This window comes from Ambystoma mexicanum, chromosome 5p, assembly GCF_040938575.1.
Source record: "Ambystoma mexicanum isolate Mex_15411 chromosome 5p, UKY_AmexF1_1, whole genome shotgun sequence".
NCBI lineage: Eukaryota > Metazoa > Chordata > Amphibia > Caudata > Ambystomatidae > Ambystoma > Ambystoma mexicanum.
This window is the reverse complement of record NC_090930.1, coordinates 694,733,670-694,754,892: the sequence shown is the minus strand read 5'-3', so window position 1 is coordinate 694,754,892 and position 21,223 is coordinate 694,733,670. Positions and strand designations below refer to the sequence as shown.

Below are 21,223 nucleotides of genomic sequence, written 5' to 3'. Positions count from 1 at the left end.
ATAAGGATTCTAGAAGGAAGGTATTTCGACAGAGAGAGTTGGATGTAGTGCAGATCTGGCCCCAGAAAGCCGTGTGGAAGATGCAGAGGGTCTTGAACTTGATCTTGCAGCCACCGTGAGCCAGTGGAGAGATTTTAGTGCTGGAGAGATATGGTCCCTGGGCTTCAGGCCCAGGATAAGTCTCGCAGTCCTGTTTTGGATTATTCTGGGGGAAAGTGAGAAAAGGTAGAATACCTCTGAGGAGGTGCAGCTGGATGTGGGACTTTTTGGCAAGGTCTGTGATATGAGGAGAGAAGGAGAGAGTGGAGTCGAAGATGACACCAATGTTTTTTGTCTAACAGGAAGGTGAGGGAAGAGGGCCCAAGGAGGGTGGCCAGAGTGAGAGAGGGGACATGGGAGCAGTGGTTCCAATGAGAAGGGATATGAAGGCAAACAGAGTGATCCAGCAATATTAATGTAATTGCAGTGCAGAATGTTGATGGTTGTGTGCTTGTAGACTAAATTAACAGTGTGATTCACCCAAAATGTCTGCACCTATAGGGCATCATCATGAGTATGGCAGTATGGTAAAAATATGGCACCATTTCCGAGTTTGGAGGGACACTGGGGGAAATACCTCCAGCAATTAGCTGGAGGCTTTTCTGCCACTTTACCTTCAAAAAATGGTGTAATCACAGTGGGTGGACTACCACTTGCAGTCATTCCCCCATACCACAATGGAGCTCTAGGTAATTACACCAACTCAAAATCTGGCGGCCTTACCTAATGTTCACTGGTAGTAATCTGGCAATAAAGATATTTCAGTTTTGCAGATTTATAACTGGAAAATCTGCTGAGTTTGTTCTGCAACTCCAACTCGATGGATCTGTAGGAAGATCTTTTGCTTTAAATGGTGTAACCCTAGTTGTCCATCCATACTTGTTGACTACAGAGGGAAGAATGGTGCTGTTGATCCAATGCAGTCTTCCAAGCTCAGCAAACCTCAGCATCTTCAAACAATGTGATGGTGTCTTAAAGAATGAGCACCCTCATCTATGTCAGTATGTTTCGTTGAGGATCTTTTGTATTTTGAACAAGAAATGAAAGTGACAAGTAGCCTGCCTTTTCAATACATTATCTAGGAAAGGGAGAACAGATTTGCTTATTTTTTTAGTCGGATAAATTCAGCAATTAATACATGTATATATTATAGGGCAGCGAAAGCCACACTACAGTTAAGGGAAGTCAGGCTCCCATAGAAACCCCTTAAAATTCTATTGTTAATAACTTTTGATTTGAGCAGAGGATTTAACTGAAATTACAATAGTGATTAGGGACTCGCGGGCCCCTCCAGACTCCAAAGATTCATAAAGATACAGGTTAGGTAGAATTCTCAGAAATTTGCCATTTCCTCTCTACCGTAGAGACCCCCAGCTCTTTTTGCTGGACTTCAGGACTTTTTATCTCTCATGTTGTTTTTTGTGATTCATACTCTGTGTTTCTTTTGACTTTGGAGTCTGACAAACTCCATAGGCATCATATTTGCATTGTGACACACAGCACCTTCAGTGCAGTGGTACAGGGAAGTCTCTAAGATTTCCCAAAGGTTTAAATACCTTCTCTTGGTGAAACTACTGTTTCCAAGAGCAGTAAAGTGAAATTGACTTTACTTACATTTTGTGAGTTTCTAGACCCAGCACACACTGTCTTACCATAGGGTGCTTGGGGGGGGGGGGGTAACTTAGTATTCCCTTTGTCTAGTTTCTCATGTGATATTTTTATTCTACCCTTTCTACAATTAATGGCTGGTGGCAGTGGTTTACTTTTTACTACAATTGTGTGTTTTTACAGCAGGCTGCATTCACAGCTGCAGTAAGGCACCCATTGGGTGCCCATTTTGTCAAAATGGCCCCGGTCTTCTTTTTTCATCATTTCTTGTTGGAAACGTCCTTCTTGAAATTTACTCTGCGCGCCAAACCAGGTTTGGTCCCTTTGTTAGTTTTGTCTTTGGCGGAATTTACGAGTGAAGCCTGCCTCTGGCTCCAGTATGTCTGGCAGGGGCAGGAAGTGAGGGAGGTGCCCGAAACTCCCTGTGCGCAATCCCCTTGGTTGCAAGATTGCACCCAAAGGTGTTTGGCCGGCTGGCTGTCCAGCAAGGACAGCCACCCTGCTGTGTGATTGACAGCTAGTCTGGAATGAGTGGTAGAAACCTGCATAAAAGGTGAGGTTTCGGCTTGGAAGGCAGAGTCGACCACTGGACAAAGGAATCCAAAGAGGAACTTGGAAGAGACACTTGCTGCAACTCCTGGACTGCTGGTTTGCCCTGTGAAGCCCTGTTGCTGTGCTGAAGCTCCAAATTAGTTTTGACTAGAGAAGCCCTGCAAGCATGACTTCTCCCCTTGAGTTGGTGAGACCAATCAACTCCGGAGTGAACTCTTTTGGACATCTGCTCAAAGCTGACTGTACTTCCATTGCTGCTGCTGCTGGAACCAAAGTGCCAAGGAGAGGAACACCAAACCGAGTGGATCAGTTTTAAGTTGGACCAGAGCACCAGGAAGATCCTCTGGACTTCCCTGAAGCAGGACTGGCCAAGCCTGAGCCACCTCAACAGAGTGCTGGACCCCAGATGCGATGAAAGACTGAAGGGGTATACGAGAGCCGCTGTGTTACTATTTGGTGTTAGACACGAGGAGCTGAAATGCTGAAGTGCCACTGAATTGAAGTTTGCCCATCGCTGTCTCTGAGCTTCTCGTTGCAGTGCAGGAGTACCCAGACAACCTCCCTCTTGTCCACACGACTGAGGCCCAGGCCCACCAGGATCTGCAGAGCTGTACAGGAACAGAAGCCAGCTGGAACCATTTATTCTAACCAAAGGTAGTATAAAGTCTAAGAGAACTCATCTCTTGTGGTGTAGCCTTACTTGCTCTCAGTTGAGACTTGCATTGGTTAACCTTGCAGAGTTGCTTACACCTTTGACCCTCACAAGCCTCCCAGTTTGTGGCCCATCAAGTGAATCTTATTTCTACAAATCTTTCTAAAAATATTGTGCAAGACTTGTACTTACCTGCAAAGAAGATCTTCAGCTCCCCTAAACATTGTTCAACTAGCATTGGGTGTCCTGGCACCCTGAGAGTCTCTGCTTACCTTTTAGTCTGTGCCTTTACCTTTCCCCCAGGAAAGGGTTACATTTACTTGAGATTGGAAGGTTCAAAAGGTGCTTACCTGTTTATGAATTATTTGTTGACCTTAGTTTTATTCCCATATCTAACATTTGCACCAAAATCATTATTGTTCTAAATGTACCAGTGATAAATCAATGTCCACAGTGTCCTAGCTATTTAAGTCACTGGATGGGGTAGGTAGTGTCTGTGTGCCATCTGATTTCGAGAAACTAAGAGTGTGTTCTGAAGTATATTATAATTGTTACATGTTTTGCTCCCTTCTGAAGAAGGCTTATATAACTGACTGTTAAATAAATTAATAATTTTTTAATCAAGAAACCATGATTATCAGTGTTCATTCGAATAACTGTCACTGTGAAACTCTGTGTTACAACCCAACTGCTCACCATTGACCACTCCTGAGATAAGCCTGGCTGCTCAGCCACACTACCAACCTGTGTAGTACAGACTTATACCAAAGGTTGGGTTCCTATTGCCAGGAGGTCAACATTGCTGCAGTGCACCCAAAGGGTACTGCACACAATCCTGACCAACAATACATAAAAAAATAATAAAGTTATTAAGAAGACAAGAAAATTGTTTTTTCCCAAAGTTGCGGCCTACTTCCCATACATTATCCCAATGACAAAGAAGGTCAATTTCTGCCAAAGAGCACAGCCCAATCCACTGGGCAGATTTTGACCAGGTTCAAAATAACTTGGCCACGATGCATTAACTCGCTATCAATGCTTGGTTTGGGGTTATTCCGCGCATTAGTTATTTAAATATTTGATGGAGAAGGGGGTGCCCCCTTCTGCAAAATAGATAGCTATATCTTGGGGATTTACCCAAAACGGGCTGTTTTTAGAAATGAAACAGCAAGCATCTTGTTTTTCTGTCGATGTGAGAGATATTCGTGGTTATAGCTGAGGATATGGGAAAATGAAACACAGGAAAAAAGACATTTGCATGTCAAAAACATGCAAACGGCATCAGGCTAGAGGTGGGGAGGGTGGCTAGATGGCATCAAGTAACATTTTGGAGTTGGAGTGGGTCTAGGGACTGAGTTTGTAACACAAAGCTTTCTGTAGCCTTGGCTAGCCGACATCTCAAAGAAAACTGCGTCACAGAAACAGTGTGTGTTGTGGGGGAAAGGGAGAGGGCAGGGGATGTGAGGAGGCCATCTGGGAAGTGGGGGGATCTGGCACAGATTAGAGGGGCACTTGGTGAGGGACTGGGGGGGCAGGAAAGCATTTTATTTCCCAGCCGTTTTTCCGATGTTAGCGGCTATAAAGGATTATGGATAGCGCGGGGTGTGTGTAATTCAGTACCCATGATAACCGTTTTTTGAAAGATATTTTTACTGCCATAGTGATGTCGGGGATGGAAAATCACTGGCCATTGCCAAAGGTCATGGCCAGTGATCCGATTGCCATCCATGTCTCCTGCCCATGCAGTAACCAAGACAGGACCTGCTTAGCTTCAATATGAGGAAGGGGCTAGCCTCATCAGGTCATGTTGCCTGATAAATGAGCCATACTTACAAGACCACTTAGAGGAGTGGGCTGGCCCTTTCTTTACTTTAAAGCTAGCAGAGTCAGTCCTGGTTGCTGCATGGATGAGTGTCTGAATGGGCATCCATATAATATATATTTTTTAAACCGTGCTACTGTCAGTCCTTAAACGTTTTGCACTCAGATACCATGTTTTGCCTTTTGCTGAATTGCATTCTTGTAGTTGTAGTCTCGCAGTCAAAAATAATTTAAAAAATAGGTATTTTTACAGCAACAGTGGGATTCCCATCCCTGCAGTAACTGGGACGAACGCACCTTAGCTTAAAGCGAGGAAGGGTTCAGCCCCCAAAAGCCATGTTCCCTAATAAATGAGCCCACCTTACAAGGCCACTTAGAGAAACATGGCCTAAGGGGGCAGATCCTTTGTTCCTTTGAAACTAAGCTGGGTCCGTCCTGGTGGCTGCATGAATAGGAGAAAGTTCACAGCCCCTAATGTCATGTGTTTTCTTAGTTTTAAATATCTCATAACACACACTATCTACATTATTCTTATTTAAACTGTACTAATGTCAGTCCTTGAAAGTATTGCACTCACAGATCATTTTTTAGCCTTTTGCTGAATTGCATTCTGGTATGTGTAGTCTGCAGTCAAGGGAGGTGTGGTGATAATGGCACAATTATATACTTTTTGCCTAAAATATTTCAATAAGGATTTATATTTTTGAGTAGCACTACGGAATGTGTACTTTTCAAGTTATCTTTATAAAGCAGAGTATTGTTGAAAGATAGGCGTGAGGGTGATGGGGGAAATGATGGGAGGGCAATTAATTCATGAATATTTGCCCACGATGTGGCAAGAAAGTTTGTAATCCTGGACAATGGTGCAGCTATTCTCCCCTGATTGTGGCTGCTTTTCAGGGCATGTGGGTGAAGAGCGTAACTTTTTTTGCAGAACAGGGGACGCAACACATGTGGTTTATCAGATTAGCAAGTATTTGTTTATGTATTTGGCTACCAGGATTTATCTCAGGTTGTCATGTTCCCAGTGCAGCCACTTTCACACAAGACAACAAGCACTTGTTTCGTAACGGGATTTTGTTTACCAGGGAATATTTCATGACTGATTGCTAGGTTTAAAAGGTGAGCACCTTTTATACTTTACCAGCATATTTATTGGAAATGTCCTTTCTCTGGTTATTTATCTTGTGTACATTACTTTTTTTTTTAAAGTCCAATGCTATTTTGTCTTGCGCAGTTTCTTCTAAGGGGAGGGTCAAATGAACAACATTTGTATATTTCACTATACGATAAGTTTCACTTACTGTGCATATATTCATGGGTGCAAGTTTTGAGATTTGTGCTAAGGGTGCAGCAAAGTACCTTGGCATATGTTATACTTGCAGCTGGTCATTTTTTCCCCATTGCCGTGCTGCTTAAATGGGGTTAGTTGGGGCTTTTTGTCCATCTACAAGGTTGAGTGGACGCCTGGAAGTCTAAGTATGGAGATCTATTGAAGATCCTGGCAAAGGGTAATTTAAACCTTCAGTTTGAAGCAGTTGAGAATCATGGTTGCTATCACTGAGGAAGAGGATCGAGACTGGGGCATAGAGGAGCTGGTGGCTCTAGCACCCAAAAGGAAGTACAATAACTTGGAGACGGTGGCTTGTATTATAATGGAATCAAGCAATGGCAAGTTCCCGGGCAATTCCCCAGCTGGAACTACATTCCACAGTAGTAATCCCTCAAGTTTGATTGATTATGTGATGCTTAATCTCGAGGTGTGGCAATTTATCATTGGCTTTGAGGTGCAACTGAGGGTTGAGAGCGAGGATTATCTGTACATTTTAACAGTTTCCCCAAAGATTTTTAGAATGGCTGATGAATAGGATATTGGCACAGCAATTCTAATTTCTATCAATGGGCACTCAAGACAAGTTTTGAAGTGGACAAATTTCAATACAGACTTGCTAATCCCTGAGATCTATGATCATAGTCTTCCAATTCTCGACAGCCCCTTCTCTTTGTCAATTGATGCAAAAACAGATATTGTAATGACACATGAAGAACTGATGAGAATCTTGGGGCTTTTTTTTAAGCCAATGAAAACTGTGGGAAATGTGTCAATTCGTACTTATCCCTGTTATGATGGTGAGTGTCAACGAGCCAAAGGCACACTGACTAGACAGGCCAAAGTGGTGAGAACTGAAGGTCTAGACTTCTTGCATACCACAAGAGGCACTATACCCTGATTTTAAAAAGAAAGAAACAAGAATATCAGAGTGAATTGTAGGACTCATTATTGCAAGCAATTAAATGTGAAAATTCATAGAGATACTGGAAACTCCTGACTAAGTGGAGCCTGCCCTGTTGAGCATAATCACCTATTGGGGGGCTGTGCCAGAAATGACGTAGGTCAACCACTTTACAAATGTATATCAGGACCAACACGTCTTTGATAGTGGGTGTGCTGGTCATATAAGTACCAACTTCACTCTGCACACTCTGAATCTCACAGAGGGAAAAGTGAGGATTGCCTAGAGTCACAGAGATGGGCAAAACCCCAGGTCAGGACATGATTCATGTGGACTTCTTTGGTAACTAACCACTGGTCTGAGTCCCTTACTTGACTAGGATGTTTAATGTAGGTCTGAGTATTAACAGGCTTCCAGAGTCATGGACACAGGCAGTCATAGTGGCTATCTTCAAGAAGGGAGCTAGAGACGACCCAGCCAATTATAGGCCTGTCTCCCTTCTTGATGCCGGCAGCAAGATTTACTCCAGAGCACTCCTGAAGCATTGTGAGGCATGGGTCAGTGAGGGTGGATTTCTGAGTCATCTCCATGCAGGTGAGCAGAGGGGAGTGAGCACAGTCGACCAGGGCCTAAGACAATGCCTCTTATGAGATAAATGTGTTGTTCTGATGAGTATGCCTAAATACGCTGTCTTTATTGATTTAAGGATGGAATTTGACACTGTCCCAAAAACCATGTTATGGACTATCTTGGCGGATATGGGAATCCCGATTGAACTGCTGAATGATATTAGTGCATTGCATGTAAACAATAGGTCAAGGATATGATGAGGGTTGGCCACAACACTATCCACATCAGTGAGCATTAAAATGGGGGTCCGGCAGGGTTGCGTCCTGACCCCCCTGCTGTTTTGCCTTTTTTATAAATGGTGTAATAAATGATCTTTAGAGGGTACCCTCAGACGTGCCTCTTTTGGGAAAAGATAGGAACCCTGTCCTTTTGTTTGCAGACAATGCAGTCCTTTGGTCTTTAATACCAGTGGGACTGCACCACCAGCTAAGCATTTTTGAGGGTTTCTGCCATGTGAATGGTCTTTCCACCAATGCCGAAAAGAGTGAGGTCATTAGGTTCAAGGGGATCAGGATGAGGAAACAACTTAAACTCAAACTGTCCCTGGGAGTTGCCCAAATTGAACAAGTCCAAAAATACAATTATTTGGGCATCAGAATCAAGGATGACTGAACATGGACAGAGCAACTGGTTAAAGCCGCACTGATGCTTGCTTGGTGCAGTGATGCACTAGCTGTGTTCACCAGGGAGCACGGGGGTGCTGTGGGAGTAACCCTAGAGGCATATAAAGCCCAGACCAGGCAGGCAGCACTGTTTGGTGCAGAACTGTGGGGTTGGTCACACAAGATTATTCTGGCTACAATTGAACAACAGATTTAAGGAACCTGTTGGGTCTACCGCCCTGTGTGCCTAATCTCCCCATTGGTCTAGAGTTAGATCTGTGGCCAATCACAACGTCTACAGGGCCATACCACTTTTTTATTGGGGTAGGCTTTGATCTAGTGTCTACCTAGTGAAATAGAGGCTGGTCCTCGTTGATGTGCTTTCCCAGGAAGGGGGTGGGTCGCTGCCATGATTTTAATTTGTGAAGAAGGAATTCCAGGCCTTTAGGCCATTAGTCTAAATGATTATTGGACCACCCCTTGCACTACTAAAAGAGATTTCAAAACTCCCATTGCTGATGCCCTTACGACAGCAAGAGAGGAGGAAATGAGTGCTAAATTGGATGCATCAGTCCAGTTTACCAGATTTTGGTCACTGAGGTACGTAGATTACTTGGATCAGATGCAACCAAAGCAGATGTGAACATTGATCATTGAGAGCCGAATGGACATTTTGCCCTTGGCTGCCTTGAGGAACAAATGGAATCATGAGGTCACTCTAGTATGTCCATTGTGCAAGGCTACAATAGAAAGTATGGCTCATTTCTATTCTTGTGCCCCCACTATGATGATCTTAGGAGGAGATCTTTCAAACCTCTCCTCATCGCTCGAGGTTTTACATACAGTTGCAGAGGCCCTGTTTTTATGTTTATCAGCCAAGGACTCTGCTGCAACGTTTGCCACGCCCTGCTTCTTGTTGAGGACCTGGAGATGAAGGAGTAAATCCATTGGTTCAACCAGGGTGGCTTTTTTAAACTGTCTTTGATCCATTTTGAGTTCTGATGTGTCTCATACTACCCCTTGTTCCAATCTTAGGTTCAGTCTCAAAGAGGGGCAAGTGATAGATGAGTTTCTTTTGTTTGAATGATGTAATTCGATTTCTCTAGTTGTCCGTTAATCAATGAGAGTGACTCATACTTGCATTTGTCTTGTGCCTTCCATTCTCACCCTACTATATCTTATTTGTACTATATTTTTGTTTAGGATTAAACTCACTATCTTCTTACCATCTTCTGACATAAGGTGGTAAGTTTTTACTTTTACCTCAAACTGTTTGATAGCTAGATTCAGGTTTCCTTATTCTTGACTCCTTTCCTACTTTTTCTTGTTAACAACTTAGAGACTAAGGCTACACTGCAAGTACAGGAGACTGACAGCTCTCCCCATATGAAGGACATCCAACATTTATTAACAAGGGAATCTTTTTCCTTAGGTAATTTTCACACACCAGGTCAAATTATTTTTATCTTTGATGAAAATGTGGTTACTATTGATTACTTCTGTATGATCTGTCTTAAGTTCAAACTTCAATCAATGTACAATAGGAAATATATGGATCGTCCAAAAAAGTTTTTTTTTGCCCCTTGGAAATTTCACCATCTTTTGTAACTATTGGGACTAATATTCATGTAATTTAATATTATGTCTTCCAGATTATTTTAAGAAAGAAAAATTATGCAAACTGCCCTTGAAGAAGTGAATTGTTTCACGAAATGCGTTGGGCTTCTAATAAATCAAATATATAAGGACTCTTCACCGAGCCACCCATAGAGTGCACATTTGGGAACTTGTTCTATTTTGTTTGTTTAGGATTAGCCCAGAATTTGACTAATTGTCTGATGTTGTATTATGAATGTATTGGTTGTTTTTACTGTATTGACTTTTATGGTAATTTTTATTGAAATAAAGTACAAATGAACAAATTAATAAATATGTACTTTTTAGGACTCACATGTCTTAGCATCTTAGACACATTATTATTTTTATTTTGTATTTATTGTGCTTTAGTTTATACGTACATATGATAAAAGGAAAAACAATAAGAAACAAGCGTACATACAATAAAAAATGTAACAGCTTTAGTAATTCTCATATTTAAAAAAATGGTGTTAATTTCTTTTTAAATTTGTCAGGTTCATGAGTTTTGTAAAAATATTTTCAATACTTCGCTCCATTTGTGGTAGACGGCTGCAGCAATGACAATGGATTCAGCGCCAAACAAAGTGGGCCAAAATTGATTATGGGCAACGTCCTCAATGCTACTAACAAATCTGCCATATTCTTTGTGATAGCGCGATTTAAGAAGTATTCAATTAGTCAGTAAATGTCTAGAGGTCTCCCCTTGTGTGTGGCAGAGTGGCAGCTACGCTTTTCCAAAGGTATATTTTTCACAGAGCCAATATGCCCCATAGTAGGAAGATGGTTTAAACAGAGACATGAAATTACCGGCACCCGGCAATGGGGACGTACGCGGACGTACAGGGGCATTCCGACCCTGGCTGAACCAGTCCGTCCCCATTGCCGGGTGCCGGTATTCATTACTCCCCATTCCCATTGAGCCCCATAGGGCTTAATGGGAATGGGGAGGTCGGATGCACCGGCACCATTTATGAATGGTGCCGGTGCATCCGACGAGTTGTGCTCGCCGGTGCCACTCTGCCCGCCAGGTCAGACCTGGCGGGCAGAAAGTCACCAACAAGCACAACTCGTAGTTTGCGGTCCGGTAGTAATTGCACCGTTAGCGTACAGGAGCCGTTACTACCAGACCGATAAACTTATAATGAGGCCCACTATGTCTTTTGATCCCCTGCAGTCTTTCAATGTTTCTTGTTAGGTCCCATTTAGCCGATTTAATTTTGATGTTCTTTTCATAGTTGGGGTCATTGTTAATGATGTACATATCCAGATCTAAGACCTCGAGATGTATTGCGGACGAGGATTTGAGCTCTTTAATAAAAGGATTTAAATTTGCTGAAGTCATGTTTTTGCACCGGAGTTTCAATAGGGCGTTGGAATTATCATTTGTGGGCAGGAGTTTAAAGTAAAGCAGGGATCTTTGAATTGTCCAGCTTGTGGCCAGCGATGTTAAGCCATATTTCAGTCTTAGTGACTCGACTAGCACTGATTTGGGAAAGTTTATGCCTGACCATCGAATGTTAGCCTCTAGCCCTTCAAGCCATGCTATCAGGTGAGGTGACAGTGCTGCAAGTGCATATAGTATGCTAGGTGTAATGCATGTACGAAAGATCTCCAGTAAGCCTTTGATATTACATCCACCCTGATGTATGATGTAATGTCTTACTGCAAGCAATTTTTCCCAGGTTTTGGCTGTAATTTATTCACCATAGTAAGTAGCTGTGGGATTTACAGTGATGGGGAAACCTAAATATATGTACTCCTTAACGTTTTCCAAATGGATACCGTTCAGACTCCAGTTTTTCCCTCAGTCACTTTTTGTGCTCCTTCTGAGAGTCATGATCTTGGTTTTACTTATATTTATAATCACTTGATTTTTCATTGAGTACTCAGTGGGTGCATCCAGCGATCTTTGTAGTCCTATTTGTGTCTTATCGATTAATATGATTTCTTCAGCATAAGCTAACCATGGTATATGTGTACCGTTTATTTTTGGTGGAAAGTTTTTGTTTTGGCATTCTGTATGGCTTGAGCGCAGTCAGCACTAAACAATTTATTTAAGGTGGGAGAGAAGACGCAACCTAGTTTAAGCCCACGGTTTGTTTGATGATAATGCATCTTAGACACATTACATAGTAGAACAATGCTGTGTCACTTATGCAGCAAATACTGCAGATTGATTCATCACTAGATTACATTGTTCCATTAATAAGAGTATTTGTAAATGCTAATCTTTGGCAATTTATTCTGAGAATTCTCCATTTGAGGATGGAGTATCACCTAGATTCTATTTCAATGTACATTGAAATATGATTGTTTAATATGATATCTCTACATCAGGGCTCAACTACGGTCCATGGGGAATAAATACCTCCTTCTGCTGAATAATTTCCCTTCCTAGAAGTTTGCTCATCACTACAACTATTCCAGGGGACATCTTTCCCATTCTGTGAGCAAGCAGCTCGCATTAGAAATGTTGATTGCGGCAAGCAATTCCATTAATTTGATGTGTGCTAGCGACATATCCCAGTTGATAGACATCGAACACAATTAACAATGTTGAATTCACTAGACACTTTACGGCAACATGCAAACAATTCTTCATACAGGATGAGAGATGCATAGAAATCCCTTCTGACCTCCCAAGCCGGGCCGCAGTCGGTTATCATATCCATCCAGGAGTCTGTCAAGAATCCGTGTGAAGATAGTAATGTTGTTCACTTCATTTTCCTCAATGTCTGGTGCATGCTTTGGAGAAAGTCTAGGAAACCGGGCAAGAGAAAATTGATTAAAAACGATGGAATATAAGATTTTGGTATTTATATCTTTTACTATTTAAACAAGTGATTTCCTGATTAAACAAACACATTTCCCATTCACACCATGTCCTGATTTTACAACTTCTAGCAGTAAATTATTCATGTTGATAAATAATTCAAAGAAACATTTTCTTTATTCCTAAATACTCAATAAGCAAAACTGTCAATCAACAGGAACATTGGAATAATTGCATCTTTGCAATATGCATTTGTCTGTCGAATCCTCTTACATCAGTCTTCCCTTTGGTCTTATGGGAACGGTGCTTGGTTCTAGCTGTAGGGGCGCAGCTCCCATTCCATATGAGCTTCCCACAAAACAAGAAAATACTGGAAGCCGGAAGAAGGCTGATGTAGCTGGAGGTTAACGGGACAGAACATATTCATTTCCTATTCAATTCTGCAAACATATCCCAATAGTAGATGACATCTATATCCAATTTAACGTCCTCATTTGCATTCAAGCAATACACACACACTACAACAGTCACATTTTCTTATATTCTTAACAACAATATTCCTATTCCTTTTGGAAACTGGAACCCTACAAAATATTTTTGTTACCTACTGCAGTAAGTAGTAGCCCCCCAGGGCCCTATTACAGTAAGTGTGCATCAGTTCAATTGCAATTAACATTAACACAAACATTTCTACTGTACCAAAATCATATTCTTTCAGTGCATGTTTCCACCAAAGTAAATTCGGCCGTATTGATAGGCTTGGCATGGGGGCATACATGCACTGAAAACCTACGGTTTTGCACAGGGATGTGTTTGCCCTAGTGTTATTTTCACTTGCATTGATGCAATTTTTCACTATTATGGCTCAAAGTCAGCAATGTTACCTTATTACGAGGTTGCCGGTTCAACCTGCCGGTAGGTGGTGGGCTACCACTGACTCTGTAACACTGTTTCCGCCGCCCGAAATCCCGGTGCTACTGGGGAATCATAAGCGGCGGGGGAATGGTAAATCCCCATTCCTGTGGTGTCCCATAGGACTCCATGGGAATGGGGCAGTGGTCGAAGTGTACAAAAAGAAGCAGTGGAGCTATGTTCCCTGCTGGCCTGCATCCACTCCCCACAAACCCCATCACCACACCCACTCCCACACACAATACAAACCCCCAAACTCTTGCACCTGCTGTTTAAAGGAACGTTTGGTGCAGTGCAATGAAAGAGCAAGCTGTAACGTCTTCCTACACTTTTATTTTAAAACGAAACCATTCCGGAACAGATTATTTTTAAAATAAAAGTATAGGAGCTGTAAAACGTAATTTAAAAAAGTAGAGGAGCACCGCTCCCGACCGCTCCCGCTCACTTCGACCACTGGAATGGGGACACTGAAGCACTGGCACTGTTAGTAATGGTGCTGGTGCTTCAGTGAAAACACTGCCGGTAGGCGATTGAACTTCTGGCAGGTCAGGCCTGCTGGGAGTACCATGGCCCTGACCGCAGACTCGTAGTTTGACAGTCTGGAAAGTGTGCCAGTACCTTGCTACTGGCACCCTTTTTTCTTCACCGACAAACTTATAATGAAGCCCTGTATGTTTTCCTGTTGATTGTGATACAACAAGGAGACAATTGTGAAACCACATGTCATTCATAGCTGGTGGATTTATGCGGAAGATTATTCAGTGTTAGTAGAAGGAAAAAACATGCAGAGGTTCACAAATGAGAGGATCATTGATAAAGTTTGAAAATAATCACATCTGTCACAAAATGATATTGATATTGATATTTTATTTCTATAGCGCTCATACGCAGGTGTTTCAGAGCGCGACAAGGCAAGGGAGGGGAACAGGGAGAATAAAACAGCGATCTTACTAGGCCCAGTGACATTGAGAATGCGCAAGTGCATGGAAGAGGGGGAGGGGAAAAGTGCATGGAAGGGGGGAGAAGTGGAAAGTGTGAAGCAGAGGAGAAACAGATAAATAATAATAAATAAATAAATAAATAATAAAGACAACACACAGTGGTAGTGCAGCCAGAAATTTGCAAGTGCTAGGTTTAAGGCAGCAGACAGGGTAGGTCTGATAAGTGCAGGAAGAAAAAGGGGGAGCTGTATGGGTACAGATACAGACCCCAGTGCAAGGGGTGGCCCGCAGGCAGTGCAGGAGGATGGCAGGGTGAGCAGGTACCTGGGCCCGGAGAACAGAGGGTGGCCAGGTGCACGGTGCCAAGAGAGAACAGATCAGCAGGGGAGAGCGGGAGCAAAGGCAGAAGAAAAGAGTAAGGTCTTGAGGTGCTTCCGGAACTGGAGATGTTTTAGAGTGGCAGGGAGGCTGTTCCAGAGGGAGGCCCCAGCCGAGGACAGAGATCCACCCCCAGCTCATTTCTTTGAAAAACGACTGACCCTGAGGTAGTTAGAGGTAGAGGAGCGAAGAGCTCGAGAGGGGAGGTATTTGCGGAGGGATAGCTGAAGGTATTTTGGACCCAGGCCCCAGAAAGCCTTTTGGACAATGCAGAGGGTTTTTAATTTAATCCTTGCATCCACTGGGAGCCAATGGAGAGATTTCAGAGCTGGAGATACACAATCCCAGGGCTTGAGGCCAATGACAAGTCTCACAGTCCTGTTCTGGATTAGTTGAGGAGGCCGGAGAGTAGAGGCAGATAGATTTAAGAAGAGGCTATTACAATAGTCCCACCTAGAGAGAACCAGAGCTTGGGATACCATGAGCTTCTGTGGGAAGGAGAGGAAAGGCAGAGTACCACTGAGGAGGTTCAGTAGGAAGTTTGACTTTTTAGAGACCTCAGAGATTTGAGCAGAGAAGGAAAGGGTGGAGTCAAAGATGACCCTGAAGTTCTTAGCCTCGCAGGAGGGGGTAGGAGGAGGGCCAAGGGAAGCCAGCCAGAGAGTGAGGGGAAAGGATGGTGAAGGTGTGCTGATGAGGAAGATCTCAGTCTTGCTGACATTCAGACAAAGATCATTGGCGACACACCAATCTTGAATGGCAGTTAGGCAATCAGAGATGTGAGAGGGAGAGGAGGTGGCCGAGGGCAGCCTGAAGAGGAGTTGAGTGTCATCAGCGTAGCACTGGAAACTTGAGCAAAAAATGACAATACAGTGGGCGAGAGTTGCCAGGTATTGGTTGAAAAGCCAGGACGAGAGGTTAGACCCCTGGGGAACACCACAGGTAGAGAGGAAGATAGATGATAGGATGGACCCAAGTTGTTCCTGGGAGGGTCAGTCTGAGAGGAAAGAGGTCAGCCAGGCCAGAGCCTGATCAGTGATATCCAGGTTTTCACAGAGACGGTTGAGCAGGATGGTATGGTTGACTGTGTCGAAGGCAGAAGAGAGATCGGGGAGGATGAGGACAGAGGGAATGTTAGAGTCAAGGTTGGAGAGAAAATCATCATGGATGTTCAAGAGAGCAGTTTCCGTGCTTCTGGCAGCTCTGTAGCCAGACTGGTGGTCATGGAGACATCCAACAGAATTCGATCCACTTATTACATGGAGTAAATTGGAAACTAGGCTTCTTTGATGACTTGAAAATAAGCAGCATCTGATAAAGCTCATTTATGGCTGATACAATGTAGGCTTTCACAGATAAAGAACTGGCGAAGATATTTCTAAATACTAACCTGTGTGTTATGCTGAGTGTGTTGGAATTTGCTGGGGTAAGAGTTGACTGTTCAACTGAATCACCGTTCTATAGACCTCATGGCTAAGTTACGTGTTTTTCTTAAGAGATCCAAAATTCCCCGGTTTTGGTTTTGGAAAGCAGTCAGTGGGGCACATTATGATATTGCCAGTCTGGAAATAAGGTGCCGATAACAACATGTACGTTTCCGGACCAGCAAACTCCAAGTCTGCCGGTAGGGGCTGTGATCTACTGGCACGCCTGACCTGCCAGTGCTTCGGGTCCCTACCGGCAGACAATTGCTGCAATCACCGGCACCAGCATTACCATAGCTGGTGATAACAGCATCCCAATCCCATGGAGTCCTAACGGACTCCATGTGAATAGGGATTTAACGGTGCGTCGTCACGACACGTAATATACTGGTAACACTGGGATATCGGGTGGTGGAGATGGTATGGTAATCAACCGGAATTACCAACAGGATATCGGGGGACTTAAAATGAGCCCCAGTGTCTTTCACAGCCAGGGCCATTGAAGGATATTCACATAAGTGTTGGAAATAGTAACACTGAGTGTACTTTGAATTTAAAATGTGCTCTATCACAGAGGTCAGGTAAAGTCGAGCTATGCACGTTAAACCTATTGACACTATCACACACAGAACTGTAGCACACATAGGTCCCTATCAAGTGATCTGCTCTTACCACGTATAAACGAGAATAGATCATTACCACAAAATCACCCTACATGAAAACTGATTGTTTTACTGTAATCGTATTGTAGGTTAGAAACTCAGGGTTGCTTTAAATGGAGGCCACATTGCATATTACATCCTAAGAACATCAATATTCTGGTAAGAGAGCCTGGTATTGCGATTCCATTGCATGAATTAAGCAACATTGTGCAAGGGAGGGAACAGTCCCAAGTATGTTATTTGGGGCTGGAGGTCAAAAAGTCTTGAGGTGAAGCACAGGGAGCACTCCAGTAGCCCGGCCTACATTGTATCGGAAGGGCTCTCAATCGAACTAGGAGGCACTTTCCAGTGCAAGGCCAGGGATCTATTATTTATCTCTTTGTCGGCCTGGTAATGGCACAGATAGATTGTATAAAAGATGACATATTGCCAAGGACATGAGCTCTGAGTGACGGAGCTTAGCCAGCACTGCTGTAGGTGCTCCTACTTTCACCTCCCTTAAAGACTGTTACAATTACCAGCAGGCTGCATGGAGAAGCAGGAGGGGAGCTTCACTGGCTTCCATCAGCATCTTTCCTTGCAGCTGTGGGAAGGAAAGTCGACTCATCAGCTGCAGTGGAAATTTCTATTTGCCGGACAGCACAGAGTATCAATATGGAGGGAGGAATAGATGCAACTCTGCCCTCGGATTTCTGGTGAGAACCTGTAAAGTGCAGAGAAGATACATCCCCTCCACCTCCCTCCCTCATGTTTAATCATGGCAGATATTGACCTGACAGCAGCCAATGAGAATTGAATGCTGGCCAGGTTTACAATAATTAGTGTGAACCAAACCTATGGATCTTGCCATAATCTCTACAAAATGTGATCAGGAAAGAGAAGCATTGATCCCAGAACTCCAGCACACATCGTAGGCTGTCATGTATTGGATCAAAGAGCAAATGTCAACAACCTATGTGAGTAGAATATCTTTATTAGCATACATATCTAATCAAAGGATGCAAAGACCGTCTGTGATCAAGACAGGACGAACGAGCTTGACGTGTCTCCTAATTCTGCACAGTATGGCCGTCGAATTTGAAGAATATCCTGACAAAAAATAAACTTCAATTAGAAGCCAAACGTATCTGAATGCTGGCACCCGGTTGATTTATTGGAATTTGGAAGTCAATTGGAAAAGTGCTGCCGTGAGCAGGGAAGATACAGCAGACAAGATAACAGCGGTGGACATGCAATATGGTGGATCATGAGAAGCGGTCAGTTGTTGGAGATGTAAGTTTGCTTGAGCAGGTACATTGCTGCAAGTGAGGCAGCAGTGTAATCAGTCGAGGACTGCAGTTCTGCACTGGCAAATCCACGTGCTCCTACTAAACAGGGAACTACATCGCTTGCACCCTATGGATTGGTTGAGATAAGTGAACCAAGAAATATGGTCAGACAAAAAAAAGCGTGGGGGTTAGATTTTGATATTTAGGATGTTATCCCAACATTAAAAAGCTAAGGATTTCATGGCAGGTGTGCCGGATTGAGAAGAGTACTCTGTTTATTGTGGAAATGGTCTATGTAGGTTGGGACCTTTCTGCATATCAATTCATTATTAAGCTGGGGACATGCTGAAACTTCAGCCCTGGGGAAATATTTGGGATGTATTTGTTATGCTGTGAGGAATAAACCAACCACGTATGATGAATGTGTTCTGATATGACGTCTTCTTTCCTTTCTTCCTTCCTTTGTCCGAATACCAGAAGAGGAAGGGAGGAAGGAAGGAAATTGTCCCAATACCAGAAGAGTGAGGGATAGATGGAGGGAGGGAGGAAGGAAGGGGAGGAAGGAAGCAAGGAAGGAAGGAAGGTAAAAGGGAGGGAAGGGGGAAGGAAGGAAGGAAGGAAGGAAGGAAGGAAGGAAGGAAGGAAGGAAGGAAGGAAGGAAGGAAGGAAGGAAGGAAGGAAGGAAGGAAGGAAGGAAGGAAGGAAGGAAGGAAGGAAGGAAGGAAGGAAGGAAGGAAGGAAGGAAGGAAGGAAGGAAGGAAGGAAGGAAGGAAGGGAGGGAGGGAGGGAGGGAGGGAGGGAGGGAGGGAGGGAGGGAGGGAGGGAGGGAGGGAAGCAGAGAAGGAGGGAGGAAGGAACTTTAAAACTCAGCACCTCTATCTCTCGTTTCCATAGACTTGGGGCGTCATACCCGAGTTTCAGTAAATCTTGAAGTATTTTCTCGTAAAAGGTGCTGTATTGGTTGATATGACTGAGCCTCAGCTATTGTTTGGATCATTGTTTTCTGGGTTGTACCTGGAGTATTAATAACTGTGTAACCTCTATGGGGTCAGCACCAACTGTCGCTTTGCATAGAGAATATTCTTTTAGTCTCAGCTAATTCGTACAGCTCCATAAACAGTTGAAAATGAAGAGGGCATGGTATGGCGAGTACCTGGTCTGCTCTACCTAGAGAACAAAGGTCCACATGACTGAGATTGCGTATGTTCCTTTGGGCAGGGGATGTAGCCTAGCATTACCTGCATGACTGGGCAGGAACAAGACTGATGTGTACATGATGGGAACGTTCAACTGAAAACCTTTTTGTAAATCAGGCACACAATCTTGTCTATGTGCCTCATTACATGGAAGGCGGTAAACCATGGTGCTAATAGCACCATGGTTGCCGCCGGTACCATACCGGTACCACCATGGAGGAAGGGGAATTACCACCCCATTCCAAGGTTGGCGGGGCGATAATTCCCTTTTCTCCATGGCCCTTCCCCATTCCCATTTTTGGCCCACTGGGCATAATGGGAATGGGGAAGGTGGTAATTACGGAACCGCAAATTGCGGTACCGTAATTAGCACCATGGTCCCTTTGCGGGTGCCAACTTTAACGGCTGGTCTACAACAGCCGTTAAGGTCGGGTCCCGCAAAGGGACCTCGTAGTAAGGCGGTAAGGGTTAACGGTCACTGGTACCATTACCGGTGACCATTAACCCTTACCGCCTTCCGTGTAATGAGGCCCAATGTCTTCATGTTCTAAACGTGTAATGTAGGCATCTGAATGATAGCTGTACAAAACAATTAAAAGGTATAAATGATATAGCAATCCAGAATGGCAATGTAACAATTAATTTACACAAGCCTTAATCATTAATATGAGTGAGATGTGATCACCAGAGAAAGTATAATCATAATTTCAAATGACATTATATGGCTAATAAACATGTCTCATTGTCTATAAATAACACACCATTTAGACAAGGACAGCAATGGCCTACTGTAAAGAGTGACTCTGGGGAACACATGGGTGGATGGAGATGGAGGCGAGGGGTAGAGGGAGGAATTAGGGAAGGAGAAGTGAGGAGGATAGAATTGGTGACTCCCATCACGGGATTCAACTAACTGAAAGAAATGAGAACATCTTATAAATTCACTGCAATATCATAGCATTTTTCAAAGTTTTTCCAAACGTTATAGTATTTGCATAGGCAGCTATTGCTCAAGCAATAAGATATCCAAAAATGAATTGGGCTTCATTTCCCTTAAATGTAACATGTTTCTTTTAGTCACTAAAAGGCACGCACATACAAATTCAGTTGCGCTCTTCTGAATATGCAAAAAGTATACAGTTGTATCTAAACTGCATTAGGGCAATAGACCTTTTTTTAAAAAAATCGAAAAGAAAAAAAAACGATTTAGAACAGAGTGGTCTTTCTAAATGATCTGTCAGCCCCTACGACGCACACGAGTGCCCACAGGAGCTGACAGGCACGCCAGGACCCGGAAGCGGCCTTGACGGACATTGGGTAAGTTTGTGTGTGTGTGTGTTTGTTTATGTGTTGGGTGTATGTGTGTGTGTTTGTGTGTGTTTTTGGTGGGGCATGGGAGGGGAGGAAGGCGACGGGGCTGACAGAGGTTTGTTTGGGGGTGAACCCCCCCCTTGTTTTACTAAAATTGGGAAGAGAGGGTGAGGGATCGGGGATAAATGACATACTTTCCATTTTTGTAAGCCGCCTAAAATCGGCCGAAATAAATCAGTCTTTTGGTTAGTCGACCTACAAAAATCGATATAATAACATAGAACCATCTAAACAGTACACGTATGGCAATCTGAGAAGTTGCCCTCTTTTTCTAATGGCACAAACAAGCTGAACATAGATAGAATGGAATCCAACGAGTGGGAATCCCCAGAGCTTCTGGGCCAGTGCCACTAAGTAAGACCAGAAACACAAAGGTCTTGAAAAGTAACATTTTCTTTGCAGCAATGGCAGTTTAGCACTTTTTCTTTTATGACATCTTACATGAGTAGCATGGATATGCAGGGAATGCAATGAGAAAGACACATTCCATAGTTGTTAGGTGATTTATTACTAAGAATGTCT

The 21,223-nt window shown here is 43.4% G+C and overlaps 1 protein-coding gene across 5 annotated transcripts in view; it reads right to left on the bottom strand.

The window, feature by feature from the left end:
• GABRA3 (gamma-aminobutyric acid type A receptor subunit alpha3) overlaps positions 1-21,223 on the bottom strand; it is a 2,265,987-nt gene that overhangs the window by 1,813,094 nt on the left and 431,670 nt on the right. For all 5 annotated transcript variants that reach the window (XM_069613066.1, XM_069613068.1, XM_069613067.1 and 2 more), the window contains one exon: positions 12,413-12,534. In XM_069613066.1, the coding sequence (XP_069469167.1) occupies positions 12,413-12,534 (122 nt within the window). The remainder of the gene's footprint in view (positions 1-12,412; positions 12,535-21,223) is intronic.